At 38.2% G+C, this 27,220-nt stretch overlaps 1 protein-coding gene and 1 non-coding gene across 6 annotated transcripts in view; both read right to left on the bottom strand.

Moving 5' to 3' along the window:
• Nucleotides 1–10,654: 10,654 nt before the first annotated feature.
• DLG1 (discs large MAGUK scaffold protein 1) overlaps nt 10,655–27,220 on the bottom strand; it is a 268,658-nt gene continuing 252,092 nt past the window's right edge. For all 5 annotated transcript variants that reach the window (XM_068969482.1, XM_068969640.1, XM_068969650.1 and 2 more), the window contains 3 exons: nt 18,386–18,495; nt 12,707–12,798; nt 10,655–11,790 (listed from right to left, as the gene is read on the bottom strand). In XM_068969482.1, the coding sequence (XP_068825583.1) occupies nt 11,684–11,790; nt 12,707–12,798; nt 18,386–18,495 (309 nt within the window). In that variant the 3' untranslated portion in view covers nt 10,655–11,683. The remainder of the gene's footprint in view (nt 11,791–12,706; nt 12,799–18,385; nt 18,496–27,220) is intronic.
• LOC138094075 (small nucleolar RNA ACA64) lies at nt 26,873–26,999 on the bottom strand. Its single transcript, XR_011146198.1, has one exon. It is a non-coding gene; the product is annotated as a small nucleolar RNA ACA64 (small nucleolar RNA).

Raw genomic sequence — 27,220 nt, forward strand, 5'->3', positions numbered from 1 at the left:
TCTGTTTGTTTAGGCCAGTGATTCTCAAAGTGTGGTCCCCAAATCAACAGCAGCAGCATCACTTGGAAACCTGTTAGCTATGCAGATTCTCAGGCCCACATCCAACTCGCTGAATCAAACACTCTAGGGGTAGACAATCAACAGCCTATGTTTTAGATTCTGGTGCACAGCAGGGCTTGTGAAGCACTGCTCCCAGTAGACTGGAATTGTAGTTCTCCGTGTATACTGAGGGCGTGGGGAACGGACTACAGAAATGGTTACTCAGTGACCTACCTCCATTTATATCCTCATCTTTGGTCGTCACCACCCCTCCCCCACCCCCACGCGTACCCAGGAATGAGACTCTCCCTGTCTTGGGTAGAGGACAAGAATACTCTGTGAGAGAAGGAACCTTGTGTCCGAGTTTGTCAGTCCTCAAATTTGCTCTGCTCCCTGAGGAAGGGAGCCTTGGCTTTTCTGATTGGATCATGAAGGTGTTGCTTATCACAACCCGAGATGATCAGTGGAAGTCACATGGGCCGGGCTTCAGGAGACCTTGTCATCTCTTGTTATCACTGACTCACAGTGTGACCTGGGCAAGTTCATTCTCTCTGGGCTTGCTTCCCCTGTAAAAGGCAGGTCATGATGACCCTGACATGCTATTCCTGTTTCCCCCGATAGCTGTCTGCTCTGGAGAATCTGAGGGGAGAACGTTTGGTGGGAGCTGCTTCTTCATCCCCAGCTGGATCCATCAGGAGGATGGGTACCTCTAATTTGCACAGAGAGATGGCTGGTGACCCTGGAAGAGGGGCTCTGGCTTGTCCTAGGGGATGGAATAGGTGTTCTTAGCAAGCCTCACTCCATGAGGATGAAAAGGCTCACTTTATCACACTCAAGGAGCAACCAGAAGGTACTGACAGGATTTGTGTTCATTATTCCTTTAGTAAAACTCCAGGTGACATTGATAAGGTGTCAAACATCTATAAGCTAAGAGCTTGGGTGAGCTCTTTCATAATGGGTTCTTTTCCTGTCTCTTAGGAGTCATTCCTCAACTGTGATGCATCAGGGAACTAGCTGTTGATGGGCTCCCAGGCCTTCTCCCTCAGGCCCATTTGCCTGACCTTAGCATGGACATTGCTTAGCATTGATGCTGCTGTGTAATGGGGAACTCTGCCAGGGCTTGAACCTGGATGCTATTTCTGGGGTGCAGACATATCTGGGTGAATCAGAGGAATGGGTGGGATGTGATGAGAGTAACGTAACCCAGGAATAGCCTTATGGAGGAGCAGAGGCTCTGGGCATAGCTGGTCCCCACTCTGGACTCACACTGGGGTTAGAGGGATAGGATAAAAATGATAAGAACTGGTTTTACTAACACTTGTGTAAGATGTTGGGGCCAGAGCAACGGTGGTTTGGGGCTTCCTGACCTTATTTCATAACATGAAATACAGAGGGGCCTTTTCTACCAAAGACACAGCTCTGGTTCTCCAAGGATTCAGGAGCTTGCTTGTAAGGAGCCAATGCTGCTGGATGGAACACACCAAAGATAGACTCTGGGGACTCGGAAGAGAGGGCCTTTGACAGGGAGCAGAGAACCTACCTGTATGGGCAGATGGGGGCTAATGAGACAGCAAAATGTGAACAATTCTTTTACCCAGAATCTTAGGAAAATTCAAAAAAAAATTTTAAACAAACCATAATTTGTATTTTCCTAAGAGTTTTCATGTCTATGGCTAGGAAAAAGTCCACTTTATTCTGGATAGTTGAAAGGGCTAGTATGCACAGAGAAATCAGGCATGGTGAACACTTACAGAGGTAAATGTGTCATCAAAGGACATCACATTCTTACTTCTTATATCACTCCCTAGCAACTGCTGTTTAACACATCTGGATTTGTATATTGAGATCAATGGTAGGCATATTAAGCAAATTTTGTGAATAAAAGCTTTTGCTTCTCTAAAAGTATTTACCCTATGAAATTGGACTTTACAGGAAGCCCCTTGGAAGAAAAGCTATGACCAACCTAGACAGCATATTAAAAAGCAGCATTACTTTGCCAACAAGGTCCGTCTAGTCAAAGCTATGGTTTTTCCAGTAGTCACGTATGGATGTGAGAGTTGGACTATAAAGAAAGCTGAGTGCTGAAGAATTGATGCTTTTGAACTGTGGTGTTGGAGAAGACTCTTGAGAGTCCCTTGGACTGCAAGGAGATCAAACTAGTCAATCCTAAAGGAAATCAGTCCTGAATATTCATTGGAAGGACTGATGCTGAAGTTGAATCTCTAATACTTTGGCCACCTGATGTGAAGAGCCGACTCATTAGAAAAGACCCTGATGCTGGGCAAGATTGAAGGCGGGAGGAGAAGGGGATGACAGGATGAGATGGTTGGATGGCATCACCGACTTGATGGACATGAGTTTGAGCAAGCTCCTGGAGTTGGTATTGGACAGGGAAGGCTGGCATTCTGCAGTCCATAGGGTCACAAAGAGTTGGACACAACTGAGCAACTGAACTGACTGTATTTGGGCTACATGATACCTTATGTGTAACCTTTTCAAAGGCAGATTCTCTCATCACAGGGCCTTGAATGGGAGGATGATTTCTAAGTGTGAGCTATTAGGTTTGAGGATATTACAACCATTGTTAAGGTCTCTTTTGCTGCTGGAGGGAGGAGGCTGAGAAGAGCCACAGAAACTGGGAGTAGATCCCCAGTTTTGTCTGAGCCATTTCAGTGGCATGGCAAGGGCTGAGGCTTGACCAGGAGGCTGAACTCCACAAGGGCCTGAGTGTCATCTTGTCTGCCGCCATTCGCAATGTCCAGCACCGTGCCTGGGATAAGCAGGCATTCAATAAACATTACTTAAGTGAAAAGTGGACAGTCTGTCTCAAGATATTTGGCTAAGAAAGGAAGAGAAGAGAGGTTGTTTTCAGGAGATTCAGGGTTAAGGGAGAGTTTCACAGGATAGGAGAGAGTTGATCATATAGTCAGAGCACAAGTAGCCCACACAGGAAGGAGAATAACGATGCAGAAAAAGAGGATGGAAGAAGATGGAAGGAATAAGATTAGGAAGACAAGCAGAGTGATCTTGAAGGGAAAAGAAAAATTCTTCTTCCTTGGAGATGGGTAAAATTAGGGGTGGGAGACTCCACCTGAGTCCGACCTGCACTCAAGGGTAAGTCTCTCATCCTGGAGCTCAGTTATCAAACCACAAGTTTGTTTCCCCCTGAAAATTCTCCTTGCAATCCAGACTTTAAAATTTAGATTAAAATGCTCCAGGATTAACTCTGGAGATACAGCTTTAAAACCTATTAATAAATCTCTATTTCATTGAATAGAAGATTTAATCTGAATGGAAACCAGTGTAAAAGGAAGCTAAGGAGCAAAGAAGTAAAATCCAACAATATTGTATTTGGCTCTGTCACTAAGACTCAGAAAAATTCATACCCAGCTACTTAACAATGTTTCAGATGACTTATTATGAAAACGTATGCACAGGAAGATAAAATTGATACAAAAAGAGAAAAGTCACAAAGGATGTTCAGGAAGGGAGATTGTTATTCCGGGAACAGAAAAGGAAAGGGCTATAATTAAACAAAAAACATTTAGCTAATTTAGAGATTTATTGTCAGACCTTTTTATCCACTCTCATCTATTCTCTCTGTTCCCAGCTCTTATCAATTTGCAAATGAAGACACAGCTAGCACTTTATACAAGGCTATTTTTAGCCCATTAAAAACCATAGCAGTGAGGATGACCATGTTGTTGAGAGGCCTGCAGGCTCTGGACAAGTAGAGGAGCTGTGTGCCCTGACCACCTGCCCCAGACACTTAGCTGGGACAGAGGAATACAACCCAGCTCATCTGTAAAGGCAGCAGAGAGCACATGCTCAGTATTAAGTGGCCACCCAGGAAGTACTGCAGGATTTCGGGCATCGAGGACTGTAACTGGGAAGGCTTCTGCAGGAGGGACTCGGGGGGTCCTCGAAGAAAGGTGGAGCCTTGGTGAGGGGACCTGGGTAGGGGGGATTCCGCAATTAGCATAGCAGGAATCTGCATGATCACCAGTCTTAAAACAAGCACTGCAGAGGGTGTGTGACTAAGGGTGACTGGGGAGGTAGATGATTTATCGACCACAAATTACATTCCAGGAACAATACAGGTACATGGATTTGTGTGTATTTAGTCCCCATGAAGGTCATTGAAGAGATGCACGATCCAAGTTGCATTTTAAGAAAAGGCATCTGGTGGATTAGCAAGGCAGCGATCAGAAGTTGGGCAAGGGTTTAAGGGGCCACTGTAATAATCCAGGCCTGGGGGTGAGACTGGGTTAAGGTGATGGATTAGAGTGATGACAATGGAAATGACAGCAAGGAAAACATGCTTAGGAAGAATCAGTAGTACCTAGTGACTAGATATTTGAGGAAGAGAATGTGATGGACAGGATATTCCAGTAAGTACAACTATGATTAGCCAAAGGTAGAACAAGTTAAAAGATTAGTATAGCTTTTTTCCTCGTAAGGAAGCAGTGAGGAATGTCAGACAAACTAAATCTGAACCAAGCACTGAACTTTCAGAGAGAGAAAGGGGTCTATCATTGGGAGGTATCTTTAGTCTTAAATACCACTAGGGAAGTAGATATTTTTGATTAAATGACTCTCACAAGATTTAGAAAACCTTTGGTAGAGATTTATAGTGTGGAACATATGGACCTTCCTCTTGTTTTTAGCCCTCCCATCTGTGAGGTAAATGAACCTAATTTTAGACATCCTAAAGAAAGATTACATCACTTGTTCTAGTCTTTACTTCCACCAGAAAATTCACTGTACCTTGTTTCACATGCTAATTGCTTTGTGCACTGACTTCTGTATAGTTAAAAAAGATTATTCTACTGTAGTTAAAAACTGTCCAAATGAAATTTGTCATTAACAGCTGATTAGCAGAAGTAGGGGTGGTTACGTACTCAAGTACTTTGAGTGAAGACCAGGTAGTCTGGAACCAGTTTAAAGGCATGACCTTTTTTTTTTTTTCGAAAACACACGAGAAATCAAGCCATGTTGTGATAAGAATAGAAAAGGCCACAAGATGAGTGTTCCATCTACATGCAAAATGGTTGAGAGTCAAACCAATCAACCAAGGGGCCAGCTCTGGTTCAGATTCCTTGGTACATGGCACTAAAATTTTTGTTCATCACGTAATATTAGTAGTATTTAAGATTTGAGAGGTTACGTCTAAAGAAAATTGGTAGTTAATAATTAAAAAGAAAAAGCAGTCTGTGGGTGTTCACCAAACTAGATTTTCTAAAAGGTTAGATACGGCTCTCTTCACAGACTGTTTGCTAAATTATAAGGCTATCAGTTTCACGTCTGACAAACAGTTGTTTTCTTTTGTTGCTCAGATGACTCTCTCCTTATTTACTACTGTCCTAAACAAACTATAGTTTCCTTAGGAAACTAACAATGAGAATCTGGCACCAGGAACTGGCACCTCTAGCTACTGGATCATCTGAGTGTTATTCCTGGGAACCTGAAATTCTACAAATCCTAAATTGCTTATTCTAGCATCTCCTACTTAAGGCACAATTTTGTTCTGTAAACAGCCTCTTGGGATCTATTACTCTGCATTTAAAGTTTGTTTTAGGATGACAGGCTCCTGTGCAACTGCCAAAATGCATGAGGCTCACAGGAGAGAGAAAGGTGGGCCTGGGGAGGGCCTGCCATGTCCGTCAGATCAGACCCATTTCTGGCTTTGCTCCTTGTTCCTGCAGGCTTACGGTGGTAATGAAGTACAGAAGCATAGCGGGGAAAACTGGAAACAATCCCAGATCTCTTCAGTGACTGGATAAATGAACTGTAGTACATCCATAAATGAACCACGATTTAGTAATGAAAATTAGCAAACTTGATACCTGCTGCAACAGCGATGAACCTTGGATGCATTTTAAGTAAATGAAGCCACACCCTAAATGCTACATATATGATATGATTCCATTTATATGACATTCTGAGGAAGGTAAAACTAGACAGGTACTAAGAAAAGATCGGTGGTTATCAGAAGTTGGGGTCTGGAGGAAGTATTGACTACACAGGAGCAAGAATGAGGAACTCTGGGGATAATGGAAGTGTTTTGTATTTCTGATTGTCAGAGTGGTTACATGACTCTATGCACCCATCTACACTCATAGAACTGTACACCATTCTACTGTGCGTAACTGAAAGATAAATACAATAAGAAAGTTAGGATAGTGGCTTCTTTTGCAGTAAGTAGTGGTGACTGGGAGTGAGCTGAGGAGGTGGCAGTGCCTGGGGTGCTGGTCATGTTTTCTGAGCTTCAAGCTGGTTACATGGGAGATGTTAGTTTGTAGTAATTCAATGAGGCATGTTTTTATCTATTATACTTCAATAAAAAGTAAACAAGAGATGGTGAGAGAGAATTCCAATCTTCACTGTCCCCTGGTCTCCTCCCCCTAATTCTTCCCATTATCTATTTACTACTACTATAGGGAACAGAAGCCACTAGAAAACCCTATTGTGAAATTCTCCCTGGTAAGGTTTGGTACTCGTTCCTAGAAGTCTCGAACAATAATACCAAGTTACTTGACAACCAATTCTGTTCACAGTGCTGTTTGGCAGACCAAGGTTTGTTTTGCCAGTTCTCAGGTAACTGTATTTGGGGGTGGAATGCAGAAAGAGCTGGTAGTAGTAGGAGGTGAGTGAGAAACTAGTCAGTGAGTAGTAGTGATTGTTTTATTCTTAAATTGAAAGAAAATGTATCTTATCAGGGCAATTTAAGGCTTTCCAGACATGTATCTCAAAAATTAATATTTTTTAGATATTTTGCTATAACTGTAGGGTCTAACGCTGCAGAGACATCTGAGAATGGGTTATGAAATCTTGATGTCTTCCAGTTCCATGTTTGAGTTATGATAGGTCACAGTCACAGCATCTCTGACAAAAAGGTGGGAATCCTTAGAAGATGAGTAAACATGATTATGTAGATGTTCAGTTGCTCGGTCAAGTCTCTTTGTGACCCCATGGACTGCAGCATAACAGGCCTCCCTGTCCTTCACCATCTCCCAGAGCTTGCTCAAACTCATGTCCATCAAGTCGGTGATGCTATCCAACCATCTCATCCTCTGTCACCCCCTTCTCCTCCCGCCTTCAGTCTTGCCCAGCATCAGGGTCTTTTCTAATGAGTTGGCTCTTCACATCAGGTGGCCAAAGTATTAGAGTTTCAACTTCAGCATCAGTCCTTCCAATGAATATTCAGGACTGATTTCCTTTAGGATTGACTGGTTTGAACTCCTTGCAGTCCAAAGGGCTCTCAAGAGTCTTCTCCAACACCACAGTTCAAAAGTATCAATTCTTTGGTGCTCAGCGTTCTTTATGGTCTGACTCTCACATCCATGTGTGACTACTGGGAAAACTATAGCTTTGATTAGATGGACCTTTTTTGGCAAAATAATGTCTGTTTTTTAATATGCCACCTAGGTTGGTCATAGCTTTTCTTCCAAGGTGCAAGCATTTTTTAATTTCATGGCTGCAGTCACCAATCTGCAGTGATTTTGGAGCCCAAGAAAATAAAGTCTGTCACAGAGACTGACTAAAATGAAAATAATTTTGTAACGAAAAGTCTGTCAATTTATAGGGATGTAGAATGGGGGACCATGTTCTTCTTTCTCAGTCTTCTGCACCATAAACACACTCCAGAGCAAGAGAAAGAACAGACATGGAGAGTCAAATATCAGATGCTGTAATTAGTGTTTTTTACACACTGCTTTATTTAACCCTTATTAACAACCCTGCAAAGAAGTCAATCAAATCTCACTTAAAATATAGCAAAATGAAGGCTCAAGTTAATCTTTATACAAAGGGAACTGGAACAAATCCAGGCTTCTAATTCCAAGGAAAAGGGAATTAATTTTAAAGGGCCCCCTTTATTTGTAACCTTACTGATTACCAAAATATGTCCATTTTACCGATAAGTAAACAGAAAGAGGGATGAGATGACTTGCCCAACTAATGTTATATAACCAGTAAGTGGCAAAGCTGTCGTTCAAGTCAAGCTCTGATTCCATAGCCCACATTCTTCACATTATAGTCTTCTGCTGCCAAAGCCAATGAGAGCCATACTGTGAAATTCTGGAGTGAGATAAACAGAGTCTTCAATATTGGACTAAACTATCTAAACTTGGGTCAGAAAAGTAACATTTATGTTCTGATATCTTTTAAATTCATCCACCTCAATAAAATCTCAAGCTCACGGATACTTCCTTCTAATCAGTAATTCAAAATTTGAGGGACTGAATAGCCCACTTAATTAAGCTCACAGCAAGGGGAAGAAAAGGACCTGGAATAGGAGAAAAACAACTGTTTCAGGAGCCAGGAGTTACAGGCTCTAATCCTGGCTCTGTCCCTGGCTGCAGCACAACTTTGATTAAGACACAGGGATCTCTGGCTTCTGTTTCACTACCTGTGAATCAAGAGTATTCAAGACAGAATCTCAGAATGTACTGTTTAGTACTTTGGAAAACAAAATTTCCACACCAGAAAAGTCCCTAAATTGCCGTGTTTGGAGGTTAAGACTGCAGTGGTTCAGCAGGTGTGTCCTGACCAGTGTTTTCTGCCTGAAGCTCGCGCCATCATTTTTTGAAGAGCCCTGCAGAGATATGGAACAGCAAAGCAACCAGAGACGTGTAGTCATATTTAAGAGATACTTTTATTTTTGCCAAATTAAGGGTATTAAGGTGCATACTGGGCTACCCAAGTGGTGCAGTGGTTAAAGAATCTGCCTGCCAATGCAGGAGACACAAGAGACTTGAATTCGACCCCGGGGTCGGGAAGATCCCTTGGAATAGGAAATGGCAACCCGCTCCACTATTCTTTCCCGGGAAATCCCATGGACAGAGGAGCCTGGTGGGTTGCAGTTGCTGGGGTCGCAAAGAGTCAGACATGACTGAGCAACTGAGAACAGCCTAAGGAACATAGTGTAAATATGGAATATTTCATAAAACATTCAAAACAGTAGTATTCCCTGTGTATTAGAATAGCGGACTTTCCCTCTAATGAATAGTGTTCCATTTCTAATCCTAAAGAGGTTCTTTGCCAATATGACAGTGCTAGGCTTACTTGTTTGCCAGAAATAGTCCTTTCAGCTGTGATGGGAATGACTTATTCTATGTGTCTGTCCTTACTTACTGTGTGACTCTGGGCAAGGACCTTCATCGAAGTCTATCTTTATCTTTAAAGAGACAATAACATCACATAATTTAAGTTATAGTGCCTTACACAGTAGGGGCTGAAAAATGAGGCAGCCTAGTGTATCAGGAAAAAACCTGCAGCAGAGAAACTTTGATATGGATACCCAGCACTGCCATTTACTAGCTAAGTAAGCTTGGCAAAGTGATTCTGCTTCAGCCTTAGAGTGGGGCCAGTAACTTGTATCTTCTTTTAAAAAATTAAATGATACTATACTAAAGTGGCTGTTGCATAGTAGTACTAAACAATTGGTACTTTTTATTAATAATTCTATACAATCTAGAAAGGTGCACACAAGTTAGTATCCTCTTCCCCCCCAAAAATCACTTAACAAGGACATTCAGAAAGCAATACATTTAAACACATAAATGGCATCATTTTATAACCTCCTGATATTTTACATTTAACCAGTAAATGCTGCAAAATGGCCTAGGCTGGGTCCTGCTATAAGGTGATTTCTGGGGCTCTGGAGATCATATGACAACAGTGGTCTTCTGATATATTTATGTTTGGTAACAACTTGCTATATTCAGCATATAACACCTATGGTATATATTTCAATGTGTTAACATATTCAATTCCAAAATCTACCTAACAATTCTTGAATTCTGTTTACAAATTATGTGATGCCCCAAACTGTCCCTCAAAATGCTAGCTTGTAAAATAATTTTTTCTTTTGGAATATAAGACACATTTAACATACAGATTTTACAATAAAGTTTATTAGCTGTTCTCCTCTTTCTCATAAATGGAATGGATAATGTCAATAATTCTTTACAAACCAGTATGCATTTGTTTAAGAAACTGTAATGAGGAGGCTGTCAAAAACACATATTCAATAAACAACTCCAAAAAAAGCCATGGGAAGCCAAACAGTATTACAAAAGACCAGAGAAACTGATTTCTGAAATTGTTATCTACTTTTCACTAAAAGTTCTTAATTGCTCACCATGAAGATCTGTGCAACTGTACGGCAGAGCAGCTACAAGAGATGAAAGGTGTGCAGTCTGAGGGGAAAACACTCATACAAATGAGGCTTTTGCCTATTAATAAAGAAGAACTGGAAAGAGGTGGAAACCAAATCCAAACCCAATGACAAGAACAACAGTGACAACGAAAAACCACCCCCCTGAAAAAACACCCCCCACAAAAAACCAACCAGGAACCATCTGAAAACTTCTATAGAAAAGAGGAGAACATGCCCATGTTTTTACTTATAACCTAATTTCCCTAAAGGTTTCTTTCCACACCACCATACTCTCATTTTCACTTCACATGATTAAGGAAGATAAAGTCTAATCAATTAATATTTAATTTAAAAACCAAACAAAAAGAGTAGGTGGCAAAAGAAAAAAATATATTTTAAATATACATATATATGTTTGTGTGTGTGTGCAACTATGTAAAGAAAATAATTCCCATAGTTACAGAGTTTAAAGAAAGTTTTATATATATTTATATATATATATTTTATTATAACAAAATAGTCAGTTATTGTGGGTAAAATATTCATTAAAATCTGACCTCTAAGAATGCATTTAAAGTTTTAGACTACGTATTGGACTTCTTTCCCACTGCCATAATGAATACTACATCACCACTGTAATGTCCGTTTTGTATTTATGTCCATGAAATCTTCTCAACCTTATGTGTAAAAGGTGAGCTTCCCAAGCACCTAAACGTGGCCTCAATTCAGAAAATGTGATGATCATTATGTATGAACAACTTTTGTAAGACACTGTAAATAGTGTTGCACAAGTAGATTAAAGACATTTGAACACTGTTATTCCTAGCAAATCTACTGGGAGAAAAAAAACAAACTTCAAATAATGAAAGACTTTAAGAAGAACGCTTATGAAAAACAAATATCCCTTGTGAAATTATTAGTGAACTCAGATATTAATTTTGAAATTAAGAAACATATATTTTTGTTATTTGTCTGTATGAAATATTTGCTTTGATAACAGAGTCAATTGAGAAAAGGACTTGAGAGTTAACATATTGGCCAAACCATGCTATTAAAGTTAAGTGTGCATTGTTGCTCAAAATTCACTAAATCATCGATTAAAACCACTTTTCTTTCATTTATATTGAAATTTGGAAAGAATGTATATAAAGCTTTTCTGAAAATCTCTTAAAGTTACTTTCCCTTAAACATTAAGGAATTTTACCACAATTACCCCGTCTCCTAAAATCCTATTAATAGCTGGTCAGGCCATTCCATCTTCAGCTGTGAAAAATGGCCACAAACCAATAGTGACATGAAATAATACCGACAGTGCAACTTGAGGGAGACACTAAGACATCAAAAACAAGTGCAACTGCAGACCATGATGAGTGGGATATGATTCAACAAGGAAGAAGTAATGAAGAGACTCGAGAAGGAAAGGGCAAAGAAGTGTTGCAGAAAATGAGACTGTGGAAAAGAGAAACAGAGAAACATCAGTCCTCATAACTTTTCTTTTGCTGGAACCCAAATGTAAGGACCAGACTGTTCTTCTATGATCTGCTTCACTTGGTTGTAAATGTCTTCCAGCGTATCTCCCTGCACAATAGCTGTAATGATAGAATCAGAAACCTCCATTAATTGCTTATCTTCACCATTACAATTATTTGTAAAATAACCAGAATCACTTATTCAGGAAGAAATACTGTTTATGTATTGTTTAACTAGTAAAAAGCTCATTTTATTAATTTTCCTATTTGTAAAATGGAAAACATTTTATTTCAAAAGTTTATCAAAAAGCAAGATTCGGTGATTTTTACTTTGTACAATTGGGAAACAGACACTGAAGTAATTAGAGGCAAAAGAACAGCTATCTGCAACTTACTCTTAAATGTTTCATAAAAAAGTATAAATGTGGTAAAATGTTAGCGGTGGTAGAATATGAGTATATGTAAGTACTGGTACTATTCTTGTGATTTTTCTGTTAAGTCTGAAATTATTAAAAAATCCTTAACAAAAAAACACTTGGGTTACAATTCCATGATACTTAGCAGTACTTATTAATAATATGAACACCAAATATAAGCTAATCATTATTTCAAGCAAATAATTAACAACAAAAACCTACCCAAAGATACCTAAAGAATAACTTGAATAAAATTTGGCACTTGAATTTGGCAACTGCTCTCTACTCTTCTCTTTCTAAACAAATATCTTAAAAGTGGATCAAAATTTATAAAGGATAAGAGAAAAATCAGTATCATAAGAAGAAATCAACTCTGAATGTTTCCCTCTGGTCAGTATGAGTTATTCCTATACATGCTGTCCTTATCAACAACCTAAGATACACTAAATTTCAAGATTCTTCATCACCACAACCTATATTAGATGAATTATTCTGAAAATGATAGCACTTATTATTACTACTGGTAATTGTGGACACAGTTCAAAATTCATTTCAATGAGTCAATTCTTATGGCCCCAAAGCAAAATTCTAACATACAAACATCTACACATGATGCCAACCTGTGAAATGTTCAGTGAATTCTTGTTCCAGTTTCATGGCTCTCTCAAATGTCTTTCTGGCTTGTTCTTCTGTCAGACGCTTATTCATTTCCCTAGGCAAATACATTTAGAAATTAATAATTACATTGTAATACTTCTGGAAAAGGGTGACAAAGGAGAGAAGACATACATAAAATCATGAAAAGCTGAGGTCTGTTGAGAACTGTAATGTAATTGCAAATTATATTCAGTCACTGACCATGTAGCTTTGTATCTGGAACGACAGAAGGGTTTCAACACTTTCTTGCATTAGTTCGGGACAGCCAAAAAAACCCAAACATTAATTAATCAGTTTTGACTTTGATGAAAATCTCATATTAAAATATGCCTTACAGATCTACTTACTAATTTATAAGGTAGTAAAGAGGATACATGAACACATTAAATAATACCGTAAGAAGGCAATCAGCAAAATAGTCTGGGTGAAACTGCTGAGTGAGTGAGTTGGTTTCTTCAACAAAGAAATAGAAAAAATGAAAAGATGGGAGGGAGAATCTGTAGATCAAAAGACTTAACAAACTGTCATAGACTTTGTTTGGAACTTGATTCAAACAAACTGAAAAAACAAACTTAAGAAACAAGAAAATATGAACTATCTGATGCTATCAAGGAGTTACTGTTTCAGTGTGACATCACAGTGATATTTTTAACAAGGAATTTTATCTTTCAAATACATATAAAGATGTATAGATGACATCATACAATGTCTGGGATTTGTTTCAAAATAATCTGGAGTGGAGGGTTAAGGAGGTGTTGGGATAGATAAACAAGATTAGTTGTAGGTGATAATTATATTACAGCTGGATGATGGATATATGAAAGTTTGTTCCCAACTTAAGAGAGAAAGCTTTCAATGTTTCACCTTCAAATATGACATTTGCTTTGATATTCTGTAGATGACTTTCATCAGATTATGGCACCCCACTCCAGTACTCTTGCCTGAAAATCCCATGGACAGAGGAGCCTGGTAGTCTGCAGTCCATGGGGTCGCGAAGAGTCGGACACAACTGAGCGACTTCACTTTCACTTTTGATATTCTGTAGATGACTTTCATCAGATTAAGGAAAATTCCCTCTTATTCATAGCTTACAAAATGTTTTTGTCATGAATAAATGTAAATTTTACCAAATGCTTTTTTAACATTAAAATGATTTTTAATTAAAATCTGTTTTTTTTTGGGGGGGTGGTGGTGCTGTGCTGTGCAGCTTGTGGGATCTTAATTCCCCAGCCAGGGACTGAAACTGAACCTGGGTCACCACAGGAAATCACCAAGTCCCAATCTCTAGACTGCCAGGGGAATTCCTGTAAAATTGTTAATGCGGTACACTACACTGACTTTTTAAAAAACTGAAGTATTGCTGATTTAAAATGTTGTTAGTTTTAGGTGCAAAGTGATTCTGTTTTATCTATCTGTATGTGTACATATATTCTTTTCATGTATATATATTATATATACTTTTTCAGATTCTTTTCCATTTTATGTTATTACAAGATACTAAATATAGTTCTCTGTGCTGTATAGTAGGTCCCTGGTGTTTATCTACTTTATATATAGTAGCGTGTACCTATTAATCCCTCAATTCCTAATTCATTTTCCCATCTCCCCTTTGGTAATAATCATGTTTATTTTCTATAATACACTGATTTTTAAAAAATTACTTTTAAAATTGTGGTAAAGGGGCTTCTCTGGTGGTTTAGATGGTAAAGCATCCACCTGCAATGCAGGAGACCCAGGCTGGATCTCTGGGTCCAGTATCACATGGTAATCTGATTTTTAGTATGTTGAGAAAGTCCCATACTACTTTCTACAGCAGCTGCACCACTGTATATTCCCACCTACACAAGAGTTCCAGTTTTTCCACATCCTTGGCAGCATTTATTTCCTGCTTTTTGACAGTAGCCACAGTAATGGGTGTGAGGTTGTATGTCACTGTAGTTTTGATTTGCATTTCCCTAGTGATTAGTGATGCCGGGCATCTTTTAATGTGCTTACTGGCCATTTGTTTCTCTCTCCTCTTTGGAGAAATACCTATTCAAGTCCTATCCCCATTTCTGAATCAAGTTTTATATTGTTGTTGAGTTTTAGTTATAGTTTTCTATATATTCTGGATTTTAATCTGTTATCAGATCTATGATTTACAAATATTTTCTCCCATTCTATGGATTACCTTTTTATTCTGTGGGTAGTGTCTTTTGATATAAAAAGCTTTAAGCAGTCACAATGTCTAACCTCCCTTTTTTCGTTTGTTACCTGTCTTTGGTGTCATATCTAAGAAATCACTGCCAAATCCAATGTTGTGAAGCTTTTGTCCTATGTTTCCTTCTAAGAGTTTTACTGTCTTATGTTTAGGGCCTTGGTCCATCTGTAGCTGACTTTTGTATGTAGTGTTAGGTAAGGGTCCACCTTCATTCTTTTGCATGTGGATACGAAGCTTTCCTGGCATCATCTGTTGCACAGACTATCCTTTCCATTTCTTTTTTTTTTTAAGATTTTTGTTTGACATGGACCATTTTTAAGTATTTACTGAATTTGTTACAATACTGCTTCTGTTTTATGTTTTGGTTTTTTAGCTACAAGGCATGTGGGATCTTGGTTCTACAATCAGGGATTGAACCTGCACCCCTGCACTGGCAGATGCTGACCCCTGAACAGGGCTGGGGTTAGAGATGCCAACCCTCCACACAGTTGAAAATCTGTGTATAAGTTAACAGTCAGCCCTCCATGTACTTGGCTCCTCTGTATCCACAGTTCCACATCCACAGATTCAGTCAACTGTAGACTGAGTAGCACTGCAGTGCTTACTACTGGAAACAGATCCATGTTTAAGTAGACCCATTGGAAGGACTGACCAATACTTTGGCCACCTGATGCAAAGAGCTGACTCATTAGAAAAGACCCTGATGGTGGGAAAGATCGAAGGCAGGCGGAGAAGGGGACGGCAGAGGAAGAGATGACTGGATGGACATGAATTTGAGCAAGCTCCGGGAGTTGGTGAGGACAGGGAGGCCTGGCGTGCTGTAGTCCATGGGGTGGCAATAAGTTGGACAGGACTGAACAACTGAACTGATGCAGTTCAAACCTGTGATGTTCAAGGGTGAACTATAGTCACATCAGAGAAATTCTGCAAGTCCCAATTGTTGTCTAGGTGGGGAGATGGTGCTTTCTACTCCAGCTTCTCTCTATCATGGTTAATCTCAAATGTGAATCTAGCCTTGCATTCCTTAAATAAACCCAACTTGACTGTTATAGTTTATCTTATAAAAACTGCTGGATTCAATTTCCTCATTATTTTGGTAAGGATTTCTGCATCTATATTCATGGTAAGACTGTTCTGTCCATTTCATTTTTTGTGAAATCTGACAGATTTTGGTATTAAATTAATGCCTATAAAATTAGTTGAAGAATCTTTGTAAGACTAGTATTGTTTCCTAGTTTTTGGTAGAATTCAGTAAGTTCTCTTGGCTCAGTGTTTTATTTGTAGGAAGGCTTTCCATAATAAGAGTTAAGTTCTTCAGTAATACAGGCCTAGATTCTTTTTTTCTTTTCCTATTTCTTCAGATCTTTTAAAGTATAATTCTCAAACACAGAAGACAAATATGTATATCCTGATGAGTTTTCAGCAACTTACGCTTACCTAGGCGATGGCATCCCATTCCAGTACTCTTGCCTGGAAAATCCCATGGACGGAAAAGCCTGGTAGGCTATAGTCCATGGGGTCGCGAAGAGTTGGACACGACTAAGCGACCTCACTTTCACTTTTCATTTTCATGCATTGGAGAAGGAAATGGCAACCCACTCCAGTGTTCTTGCCTGGAGAATCCCAGGGACGGTGGAGCCTGGTGGGCTGTCGTCTATGGGGGGTCGCACAGAATCGGACACGACTGAAGCGACTTAGCAGCAGTAGCAGCAGACTGAGATAGAGCACATTACCTCGGCACCTAGGAATCTGAGTATCTTCACTTCAGTCACCAACCAACCCTCAAAGAGTAACCTCTATTTGATTTTTATAATGATTAAATTTGGGACCATGGAATAGATAGATACTTTTAGGTCTGGATTTTTGTTTCACTCAAATTGTATTTATCAGATTCTTCTATACTTTTGTGTGTCGTTGGAGACTGTTCATTCCCATTAATGTAGAATGTTTCATTGTGTGAATATGTTATAATTCACGTACATATGATGGGCATTTGGATAATTTCAAGTTTCTGGTTATTTAGTATAGTATTTCTGTCTAATTTAGTACTTGTCTTTGTAAACACAGGTAAACATTTCTGTTGAGTGTATATCTAGAAATGAGACTTCTGGGTCCTAAGTAATGTATATATGTTCAGCTTTAGGAGATACTGTAAACAGTTTACCAATGTGGATATAGCAATTTACACTCCTACTGTGCTACTCAAGGTGCAAAGCAAAGGTATAAATGTATCTTACTAATGGAGTAAACCTTTAACTTTTATGAATGTCCCTCTGTATCTCTAGTAATACTTCTTACTTGAAGTATACTTTGAAAGTAGCATAAACTAGCTTTAATTTGTTGAGTTTTCCAAGGTATATCCTTTTTTCCCTTCTCTTTCAGCCTTTTCACAGACTAATAATTAAAGTCTGTCATATGACTGATGGGTTTTCCCAAATATTTCCCAAATACACTTCCCCAAAATATGACACTTTGGTATAATGAACATTTTAAGTTGAAGGAATGTGTAAAATGACAGGTATATGAGGGACTCTCTGACCTTTCTCTGAAGGTCAAGAAGACCCTCATGTGAGAGGTGACTTCCCTATATCTAAAGAAAAGCAGCATCCTTATCCCTGAAGACAGAAGGAAGCTGAGAGAATTTGAATGAACAAGCCTTACTAAGTTTCCACCAGGTTACTACACTTAAGTCATATCCTCTGGTCCTATCACATTCCCCCATCATTCTCTACTCTTCATCTAACCTAGTATAAAAACGTTCAGGTTTAACCATTTCTTTGAGTTTTCATTTCCTTATGAAGTGTCCTATGTGACTGTAAAATGTAGATTTGCACACTTTTCTCTTGTCAATTTGTCTTTTGTTAGAGGCCCAGCTGAGAACCTAGAGGACTAAAAGGTAAAGATATTTTTCCTTTTCTACAAAAGTAACGTATAGTTATTTATTTATTTTTCATTCTTCTATTCTGACAATTTTTGTCTTTTACTGGACCATTTAAGCTAGCACTTAATTAATTAAACATTTGGGTTAATTTATACTATCTTATTATCTGCATCTTACTATCTGTATATCATGTTTCTATTTGCTCATTCCCTTCTTTTAGTATTTAAATTCCTTTTGTCCGCTATTAGATAAAGTTATATATTATTTGATTCTCTTAATCAGAGCTGCACCACCTAATTAAGTAGTAGTAGATCCATCTGATTATTTAAACTTAAAAATTCCAATGTTACTTAATCTGTAGTATATTAATGTTGATTATGATAGTGTCAAGAGTGCTTATTTAATCCTCAGGACAACCCTCTAAGGTGGATATACTATTATTATCTGCATTTTACAGACAAAGGAATTGAGATGCAAGAAGGGTAAGTAAATTATCCAGTCTAATAAGTAACAGAGGCTAGATTTGTACTTAGAGGCTATGCCTTAGGAATTTATACTTACATGATATTTTCCATGGATTTGGGTTTAATAAAAATGGAGATTGGGTAAAGTTGTGCAATCTGTAATCTCTTTATGGCATTTCCAGACACATCAAGGATACAGTGTTTGCCCTAAAATAGAGGAAACAGAGAAGAAAAATAAGTGAACCAAGTATTTTCAATTATATCACAAGTATATTTCCTAGAAATACAAAATCTCAATTATGATATGTTTGGATTCTGTTCACTTTAAGCAAATCTGTCATTTTTATTATTAAGACAATGTATAATGACTATAGATAATTAATTTTCCATTCTCAAATATTACATTTAAAAAGGAATAAAAATGCAGTTTCCACAGACCAGTAATCTCTCAAAATGGCAACCAATATGGGGTTCCTGTCTTTTATTTTGCTGAGAAAGGGTACTAAAATATATCCTAAGGTTACCATCTTGCCATAATCATCATTTTATAAAAGAATACATGATCAAACAAGAAGGTAAAAGCCTAAGATAAAGAACTTTTTAAAACTGCATATATATTACCACTATCCTATCCTATTTTTCATCTTATTGGGGAGCAGTGAAAACTTTACTACAAACTAGCACATTTGAAAACCCCAGTTTTGAATTTAAGAAACTTTCCTGACCTACTTAAATTCACTGCCAAAGGCCATTAAGGTTTTTAGTAAAGAGGAGTATTTCCATGTTAAATTGGGTCCCTGGTGGCCCAGGTGGTAAAGAATCCGCCTGCAATGCAGGAGACCCCGGTTCAATTCCTGGGTTGGGAAGATCCGCAAATGCAGGAGACCCCGGTTCAATTCCTGGGTCGGGAAGATCCGCTGAAGAAGGGATAGACTACCCACTCCAGTATTCTTGGGCTTCCCTGGTGGCTCAGCTGGTAAAGAATCTGCCTGCAATGTGGGAGACCTGGGTTCCATTCCTGGGTTGGGAAGATTCCCCGGAGAAGGGAAAGGCTACCCACTCCAGTATTCCGGCCTGGAGAATTCCATGAACAGTATAGTCCATAGGGTTGCAGAGTGGGACATGACTTAGCAACTTTCACTAACCACATATGTTGAAGATTTTTGTCCCTTCCCTTGGCTCAGATGGTAAAGCGTCTGCCGGCAGTGCACGAGACCTGGGTTTGATCCCTGGGTTGGGAAGATCCCGTGGAGAAAGAAATGGCAATCTACTCCAGGACTCTTGCCTGGAAAATTCCATGGACAGAGGAGCCTGGTAGGCTACAGTCCATGGGGTTGCAAAGTCAGACACGACTGAGTGACTTCACTTTTACTTCTAATTTATCAAACAAATTTTATAACATTTCCCAGGTGGCTCAGACAATAAAGAATCCGCTTGCAATGCGGGAGACCTGGGTTCGATCCCTGAATTGGGAAGATCCCCAGAAGATGAAATGGCAACCCATTCCAGTATTCTTGCTTGGAGAATCCCTGTGGACAGAGGAGCCTAGTGGGCTACAGTTCATGGGGTCACAAAGAGTAGAACATGACTGAAGTGACTTAGCACTAAAATCAGGTACTCCCCCATAATGCATCTTGAAATCTAAGGGCTTGAATCCAGTTCAATGAATGGTAATTTCAATTTAGTAGGAATATTTAAAATAAAAAAATTAATATTGTATGAATACTTCAGACACACAGAAAAGTAAATAACAGACATACATGTATCCACCACCTGCTTTTACTAAATATTACTGTTTTACCTGATTGCTTAGAAATTAAAAAAGTTTACACTGAAATATTATATCTTCTTTGCATTATTTTATCCCTCTCTATATATGTACACAAATTGTAGACGTAACTTCTTTACTCCTTACTTCCTGAACTCAATGACCTCTCTTACATAACCGCAGTACAGTTTTAGTTGGTCATCTAGTATCGTTTACCACAAAAGGAAAAAAAAATTCTTGCTCTACGGCCAGTCCAGGACCACACATTGCATTTAGTTGTAATGTGTCTTTAGTCTCTGTCCAGCTGGCACAATTCTTTAGTCTCTTTCATGATCTTGATATTTCTGATAGTACTGAATATTTTTTTCAGAGAATATGCCTCAACCTGGGTTTGCCTAATGTTTCTCATCAGATGGCAGGTACACATTTTTGGCAGCAATAGTACAGAAAAGATGTTGCATCTTTCTCAGTTCATCATGCTCAGTCCAGGAAGCATATGATGTCTATTAGTGATTTTAATACTTTTTTTAGTGATGTTAATTAAAAATTTTGTTTTCATTTATTTCTGGTTGTGCTGGGTCTCTGCTGCTGTGTGCAGGTTTTTTTTTTCTAGTTGTGGCGAATGGGGCTACTCTTTGCAATGGTGTTTGGGCCTCTCACCACAGTGGCTTTTCTTGTTGCAGAGCACAGGCTCTACAGTGGGGTTCAGTAGTTGTGGCATGCAGGCTTAGTTTGCTCCAAGGTATGTGGGATCTTCCTAATCCAAGGACCAAATACATGTCTCTTGTGTTGGCAGACAGAGTCCTAACCACAAGACCACCAGGGAAATCCTGATGTTAATTCTGATCACTTTTTAAAGGTTTTGTCTGCCAGATTTCACCACTGTAAGACTACTATTTCTCTTTTATAATTGACAAGTATTTGGGGGAAGGGTATGTTGAAATTATGTAAATATCCTGTTTCTCATCAGACAGTAATTAATTCACTCAATAACTGTAGCATACACTAGTGACTCTTGCCTTAAACAATTATTATGGAAGTTGTGAAGAGAGATCTGACTCCATGACTCCCTCTTTTATTAGTAGACATTAATAATGGAAGGTAAAGCTTCCCTTCCATCCACTTATTTATTTATTCATGTATTTACTTATACCATTGTGAACTCTTAGATTCTTATTCTCTGGGTTACAATAAGCTATTATCGTTTTAATATTCTAATTTTTCCAAACTTGGCCATTGGGGGACTTTACAGGTTGACTTCAGTGTCTTTATGGAATACTTGTATCATTCTTAGGCTTCCCTGGTGGCTCAGACAGTAAAGCGTCTGCCTACAATGTGGGAGACCCGGGTTTGATCCTTGGGTTGGGAAGATCCTCTGGAGAAGGAAATGGCAACCCACTCTAGTACTCTTGCCTGGAAAATCCCATGGACGGAGGAGCCTGGTAGGCTAGTCTATGGGGTCGCAAAGAGTCGGACACGACTGAGTGACTTCACTGTATCATTCTTTAAGCACTTCCTTAGTTTTCTGGCATAGCAAAATATTCTAGGCTGATCTTGTACTTTCCCAATGGAATCAGCCATAATTCTAATGAGTTCTGGATCTTTTTAATGGAGGATAGTATTTAGAAAACAAGATCTAAGCAGTAGGTATTACTGAGAGTCATCATTTTTAGGCCTTCTTTGTGGACAGAGCTAGAAAATATAATCACATATTTGTATTTTCTATATCTACTATATTAAGATATATGGATTTACATTCATATCTCTAATTCTAATCCAATTATCAGTTTAGTCAATCCTTACCTTATTTCTAAAATCCCTGCATTGACTAAGAAATCTAGCTCCCATGAACTGTAAATATATTATTTGCTCAACTCTAAAACATATATTAGTTTCAGACCTATTATCCCATACCACTCTGAAAAACATACCTACTAATTAGAGTTCAGTATTTGTTCACAGGTTTTCCACCTTTAGCCTATCTTCAAGGATTATTGGGATTAAGACTTTCCCCCTTCCCTTTCCCTCTTCAATGAAGTTATTTGAAAGTTAATTAAAAATAACTATTTGAAATACAGTTAATTAGATTTAGTATTTAGTTTGTTCATATATCATTCTGCTTTTTTCCTATCTTCTTTTTATTGTTTGAATATACAAAATGTTCACATAGTGCTGAAGTCAAAATTATACAAAAAGGCATACTAGGAGAACTGCTACACCTCCACCCATTCTTCCTTAATCCCTCTCATTCTTTCCAATCCTCCCTCTGTAGGTAACCCATCTTATACTTGATTATTAAAAAAATGTTTTTAAAATCCTACTTCTATGTGAATTATTTATATCTTTTGTCTATTTTCTGTTAGATTTTGGTCTCTAGTCCCTCAATTTTTAAGTGTGTTTAATATTTTGGGAATATCACCCCTTGGCCTGCAGGCTTTTTATCAATTGTTTTGTGACACTGGCGATGGTGTTTTATATTAGTTTTTGAAAAAACTTCTTTGCAAGCCAAAGTCTTTTTATTTTCATACGGTCAGAATTTATCAGTCTTTTATTGCGTCTGAATTTTGATTTATAGTTAAAAAATCTCTCCTATGCCCAGGTTATATTTTCTTCTATTATTGTTGCTTTGTCTCTTAAGTTGTGTCTGACTCTTTTGCGACCCCATGGACTGCAGCCTGCCAGGCTCCTCTGTCCAAGGGATTTCCCAGGCAAGAACACTAGAGTGGCTTGCCATTTTCTTAGAGACCCAGGGATCGAACCCATGTCTCTTGCATGGCAAGTGGGTTGTTTACCATTGAGCAACCAGGGAAGCCTGTCAACTTTATTAGAGCCAATTTTTGCATATGGTGTGAAGTATGGTTCTAATTTATCTTTCCTTCAGTTGTTCTATTTATTAAAAAGTCCAGTATTAAAAGCTCCAGTGACTTGAGATTGCACCTTTATCATATACTGTATTTTCATATGTATTTGGGTCTTTCCTGGATTTTCTTTTCTTTGGATCTCAACGCTTTGTCTTATTCATGGGCCATGCTGCTGCTGCTAAGTCGTTCAGTCATGAGCACACTGTTTTAGTTAAGACGACTTCATAGTATCCTTTAATATCTGGTAGGGCTAGAATCTCTTGTAGCTTTTCGTGTTGTCCTGGCTTCTTATACAAACTTCAATTCAATTTCTTTAACGTCATAAAAAACCTGGTAGTCATTTTTATCAGGATTGTGTTCATATATAAATTAGCTTAGAACTGGCAGCTTTATAATGTTGAATTGTCATAGCTAAGAACAAGGGATATCTTTTCATTTGTTCAAGTCTAACACTCTTCTAGGAGTGTTTTACAGACTTCCTCATATAAGTCAGAATATTTCTCATTAAGTTCACTAAGTATTTTACATTCTATTTCCTATATTATAAATATGGTTTTCTCTATCATCTTCTGATTACTATTCGAGTAAAACCTATTAATCTCTGCAGATTAATTTTATAAACTATCTTACTCTAGCTTTTTTATGTCTTTGATTTTATAGTATTTAATTTTATAGTGAATTTATATTTTATCAAATAAATTTTATAATGGATTTTTTATGGTATATTCTTGCCTGGAGAATCCTGTGGACAGAGGAGCCTGGTGGGCTGCTGTCCATGGGGCTGCACAGAGTCGGACACAACTGAAGCGACTTAGCATGCATGCATGCATTGGGGAAGGAAATGGCAACCCACTCCAGTGTTCTTGCCTGGAGAATTCCAGGGATGGGGGAGCCTGGTGGGCTGCCATCTATGGGGTTGCACAGAGTTGGACACGACTGAAGCGACTTATCAGCAGCTGCAGGAATACTATAATATCTGAAAACAAAGACAGTTTTCTAATTATTATGCCTCTGATTGATCTGTATTGTGTAATAGCACTAACAATACCTTGAGTAGTAGTAGAGATGGACGTCCTTGCCTTCCTCCTCATCATAATGGCACTGTCTCAGTGTTCTTCCCATTAAGGATTTAAAATGAAGATTATCAATCCATCCATCTCAATCTTTTTCCTTTTACTCTTTAAAAAATAATAATCTCTATGTTTTTGAGATTTCTTCCTCCAGGCAGAGGCACTGAATTTTAGCAAATGCTTTTCAGGAATCTATGAATATATTTTTTTCTCTTTAGATCTGTTAATGTGATAGATTACATTAATGGATTTCCTAGTATTGAGCTGACTTTAAATAGCTTTAATTCCACTTGGTCATGGTATATTATTTTTGCAATGTGGTATTGGATTCTGTTTATTAAAATATTTAATACTTCTGTATTAATATTCCTGGAGAAGGAAATGGCAACCCACTCCTTACCTGGAGAATCCCAAGAAGGGGTCGCACAGAGTCGGACATGACTGAAGCAACTAAGCAGTATTAATATTTATCAGTAAGATTGGTCTGTAATTTTCACTGTCTTCATCAGGTTTCCGTTCAGTTCAGTCGCTCAGTCGTGTCCGACTCTTTGCGTCTCCATGAATTGCAGCATGCCAGGCCTCCCTGTCCATCACCAACTCCTAGAGTTCACTCAGACTCACGTCCATCGAGTCAGTGATGCCATCCAGCCATCTCATCAGGTTTAGATATCAACATTAGATTTGCTTCATAAAAAGAATGCTCTTGAATGGTATTTACAGAGCTTTAGGATAATCTAACCTTTCAAGATTTGTTAAATTCCCCCATGAAGTTGTCTGGACCTGATGCTTTTTGTGGAATAGTTCCTTGATTAACTTGCTCTATTTCTTCTAAAGACTTTTTTTCTATAACTCTTTTCATCCCTAATAGGTCAATTTTGGTAAACTGTATTTTTCCAGGAAATTATCCATTTCAACCAAGTTTTGAATTTTATTTATATAAAGATATTCAGTGTATGATTTCATACTATTTCAGGTGGCTCAGTGGTAAAGAATCCACCTGCCAATGAAGGAGATGCAAGAGACACGGATTTGATCCCTGGGTTGGGAAGATCTCCTGGAGTAGGAAATAGCAACCCACTCCAGTATTCTTGCTTGGAAAATTCCACAGATAGAGGAACCTGGTGGGCTATAGTCCATGGGTTCGCAAACAGTTGGATGTGACTGAGCATGTGCACACGCAAGCTATGGAACAGGAAAACAACCAGAGACAATGTAGTCACATTTAAGAGGTACTTTTATTTTAGCCAAATTAAGGGTATTAAGGAGCATACTGGGCTACCCAGCCAGCGCAGTAGTTAAAAATCTGCCTGTCAATACAGGAGATGCAAAATATGTGGGTTTGATCCCTGGGTTGGGAAGATCCCCCTGGAGTAGGAAACGGCAGCCCACAATACTGTATAAGAACAATATTATAGAAATTTCTGGTATAAAACATAGTGATTCATACATTTTAAAGGTTATATTCTATTTATAGTTATTATATTCCTTGCACTGTACTATATCTCCTCATAGTTTATTTTATACCTATGCCTATTTTTAAGTTAATGAAAACATAAAATACATTTATAAAAACACAAAATATGTATCAATAAGCTATTTAGGCTGTTTTATGTTAATTAAAGTTTATATAAATAGTGTCATCCTGTATGTATCTTTTACAGCTTCACTGACTTACATTCTTGAGATTTATCAATGTGGCCACACACAGTTAGTGGATATTCTAGTTTATTCACTGTAGCTGCTGCACCCTACTGCATGAATAAATAATTATTCATTCTCCTTTGCTGAGTCTAATTTTTCACTACTCTAAAGTTCTACTATGCATATCATTACACATACTTAGCTATCAAAACCTCTACTTAGATATCAAAAAGTAGAATTTCTGAGTCACAGGTTTTATACATTTATTTGGTATTACCAAATTATTCTCAAATGAAGTTCTATTAATTTTACCCCCATGAATAATATCTAATAGGCTTTTCTATTTTCCCAAATTTCTGCCATCACTGAATATGTCCATTTTTATGATTTTTAAAACTAATTAGAATTAGCTCTAATTATTAGTTCTAATTAAGAATTAATCAAACCTCTTATTAGAAAAAGGAACACTAAGAGATGGAAAACGGGGATGCTGAATTACTGCTGTATTTTTTGTAGATATCTCATGACTAAATCTTAAACTACTATATAGTTTTGAAGGTATAAAATACTTTGTTGATGTTTATTCTCTAGGCCCCAAAACTATTTAAGTCAAGCAGCACACCTGGAGCACACTCTTTTGACTTTACCATTAAGACTGCTTATCCCAAGGTCAATAAATCATCAGACTGCTTTCAAAAAATCTGTTGCTGTTACAGTGTTATTGAGAATTTCCCACTCTGTCTTTTATTAAATGACCAATCAGGGGAAATTTTTGTCTAGTCTCAGTACCAGGAGCAACTCACACTTATCTTGAACATCTGGTTCATTTTTATTGATGGACATTGCTGATCTTAGCTTCTTAATTATGCTAGATGTTGGAAAGCTAATGCTAAACAAAATGTCAATCTCTAGCAAATGCACAGGACCTCAAAATAATCACCCACCACCCCTCTTTGAGAAGGGGCTTCCCAAGTGGCTCAGTGGTAAAGAATCCACCTGTGAATGCAGGAGTTGCAGGAGACGCAGGTTTGATCTCTGGGTCAGGAAGATCCCTTGGAGGAAGAAATGGGAGCCCACTCCAGTATTCTTGCCTAGAAAAATTCCACCGACAGGGGAGCCAGGCAGGCTGCAGTCCATAGGGTCGCAAAGAGTCGGACATGACCGAGTACGCATGACACAGGCTCTTAAGAGAGACTTATGTTATCACTTCTATTCTTATTTTCCCAGTTGATCTTTTTATTTTTGCGTGTCAGGGCCTGGGTTTCACCTCCCCACATGGAGAAGTGGGCAGAGAGCTAAGGCCCCTAGTGGCTCTGGGTGCCAAATCTCACCTGTGGCCATGGCCAAAGTCAAAGGTGATTTTCAACCAACACTGACTGTTGATCTTCTTAATCTACTTTATCTTACACATTTTTCTAAAATTAACCTAAAAGTTAATATTTAGTTGAATAAATTTATAACACTGCTTATACTAATCAATGCTGCAACATGCACCTACATTTTTTTTTTCAAAAACATGAATTAAAAGTTTCTATCTCATCATTCTTTCATACTGTCAAAGGTGTAACTGATTAGAAACTTCATTCTGAGAT

The sequence above is a fragment of the Capricornis sumatraensis genome, chromosome 1, assembly GCF_032405125.1.
Source record: "Capricornis sumatraensis isolate serow.1 chromosome 1, serow.2, whole genome shotgun sequence".
Lineage (NCBI taxonomy): Eukaryota > Metazoa > Chordata > Mammalia > Artiodactyla > Bovidae > Capricornis > Capricornis sumatraensis.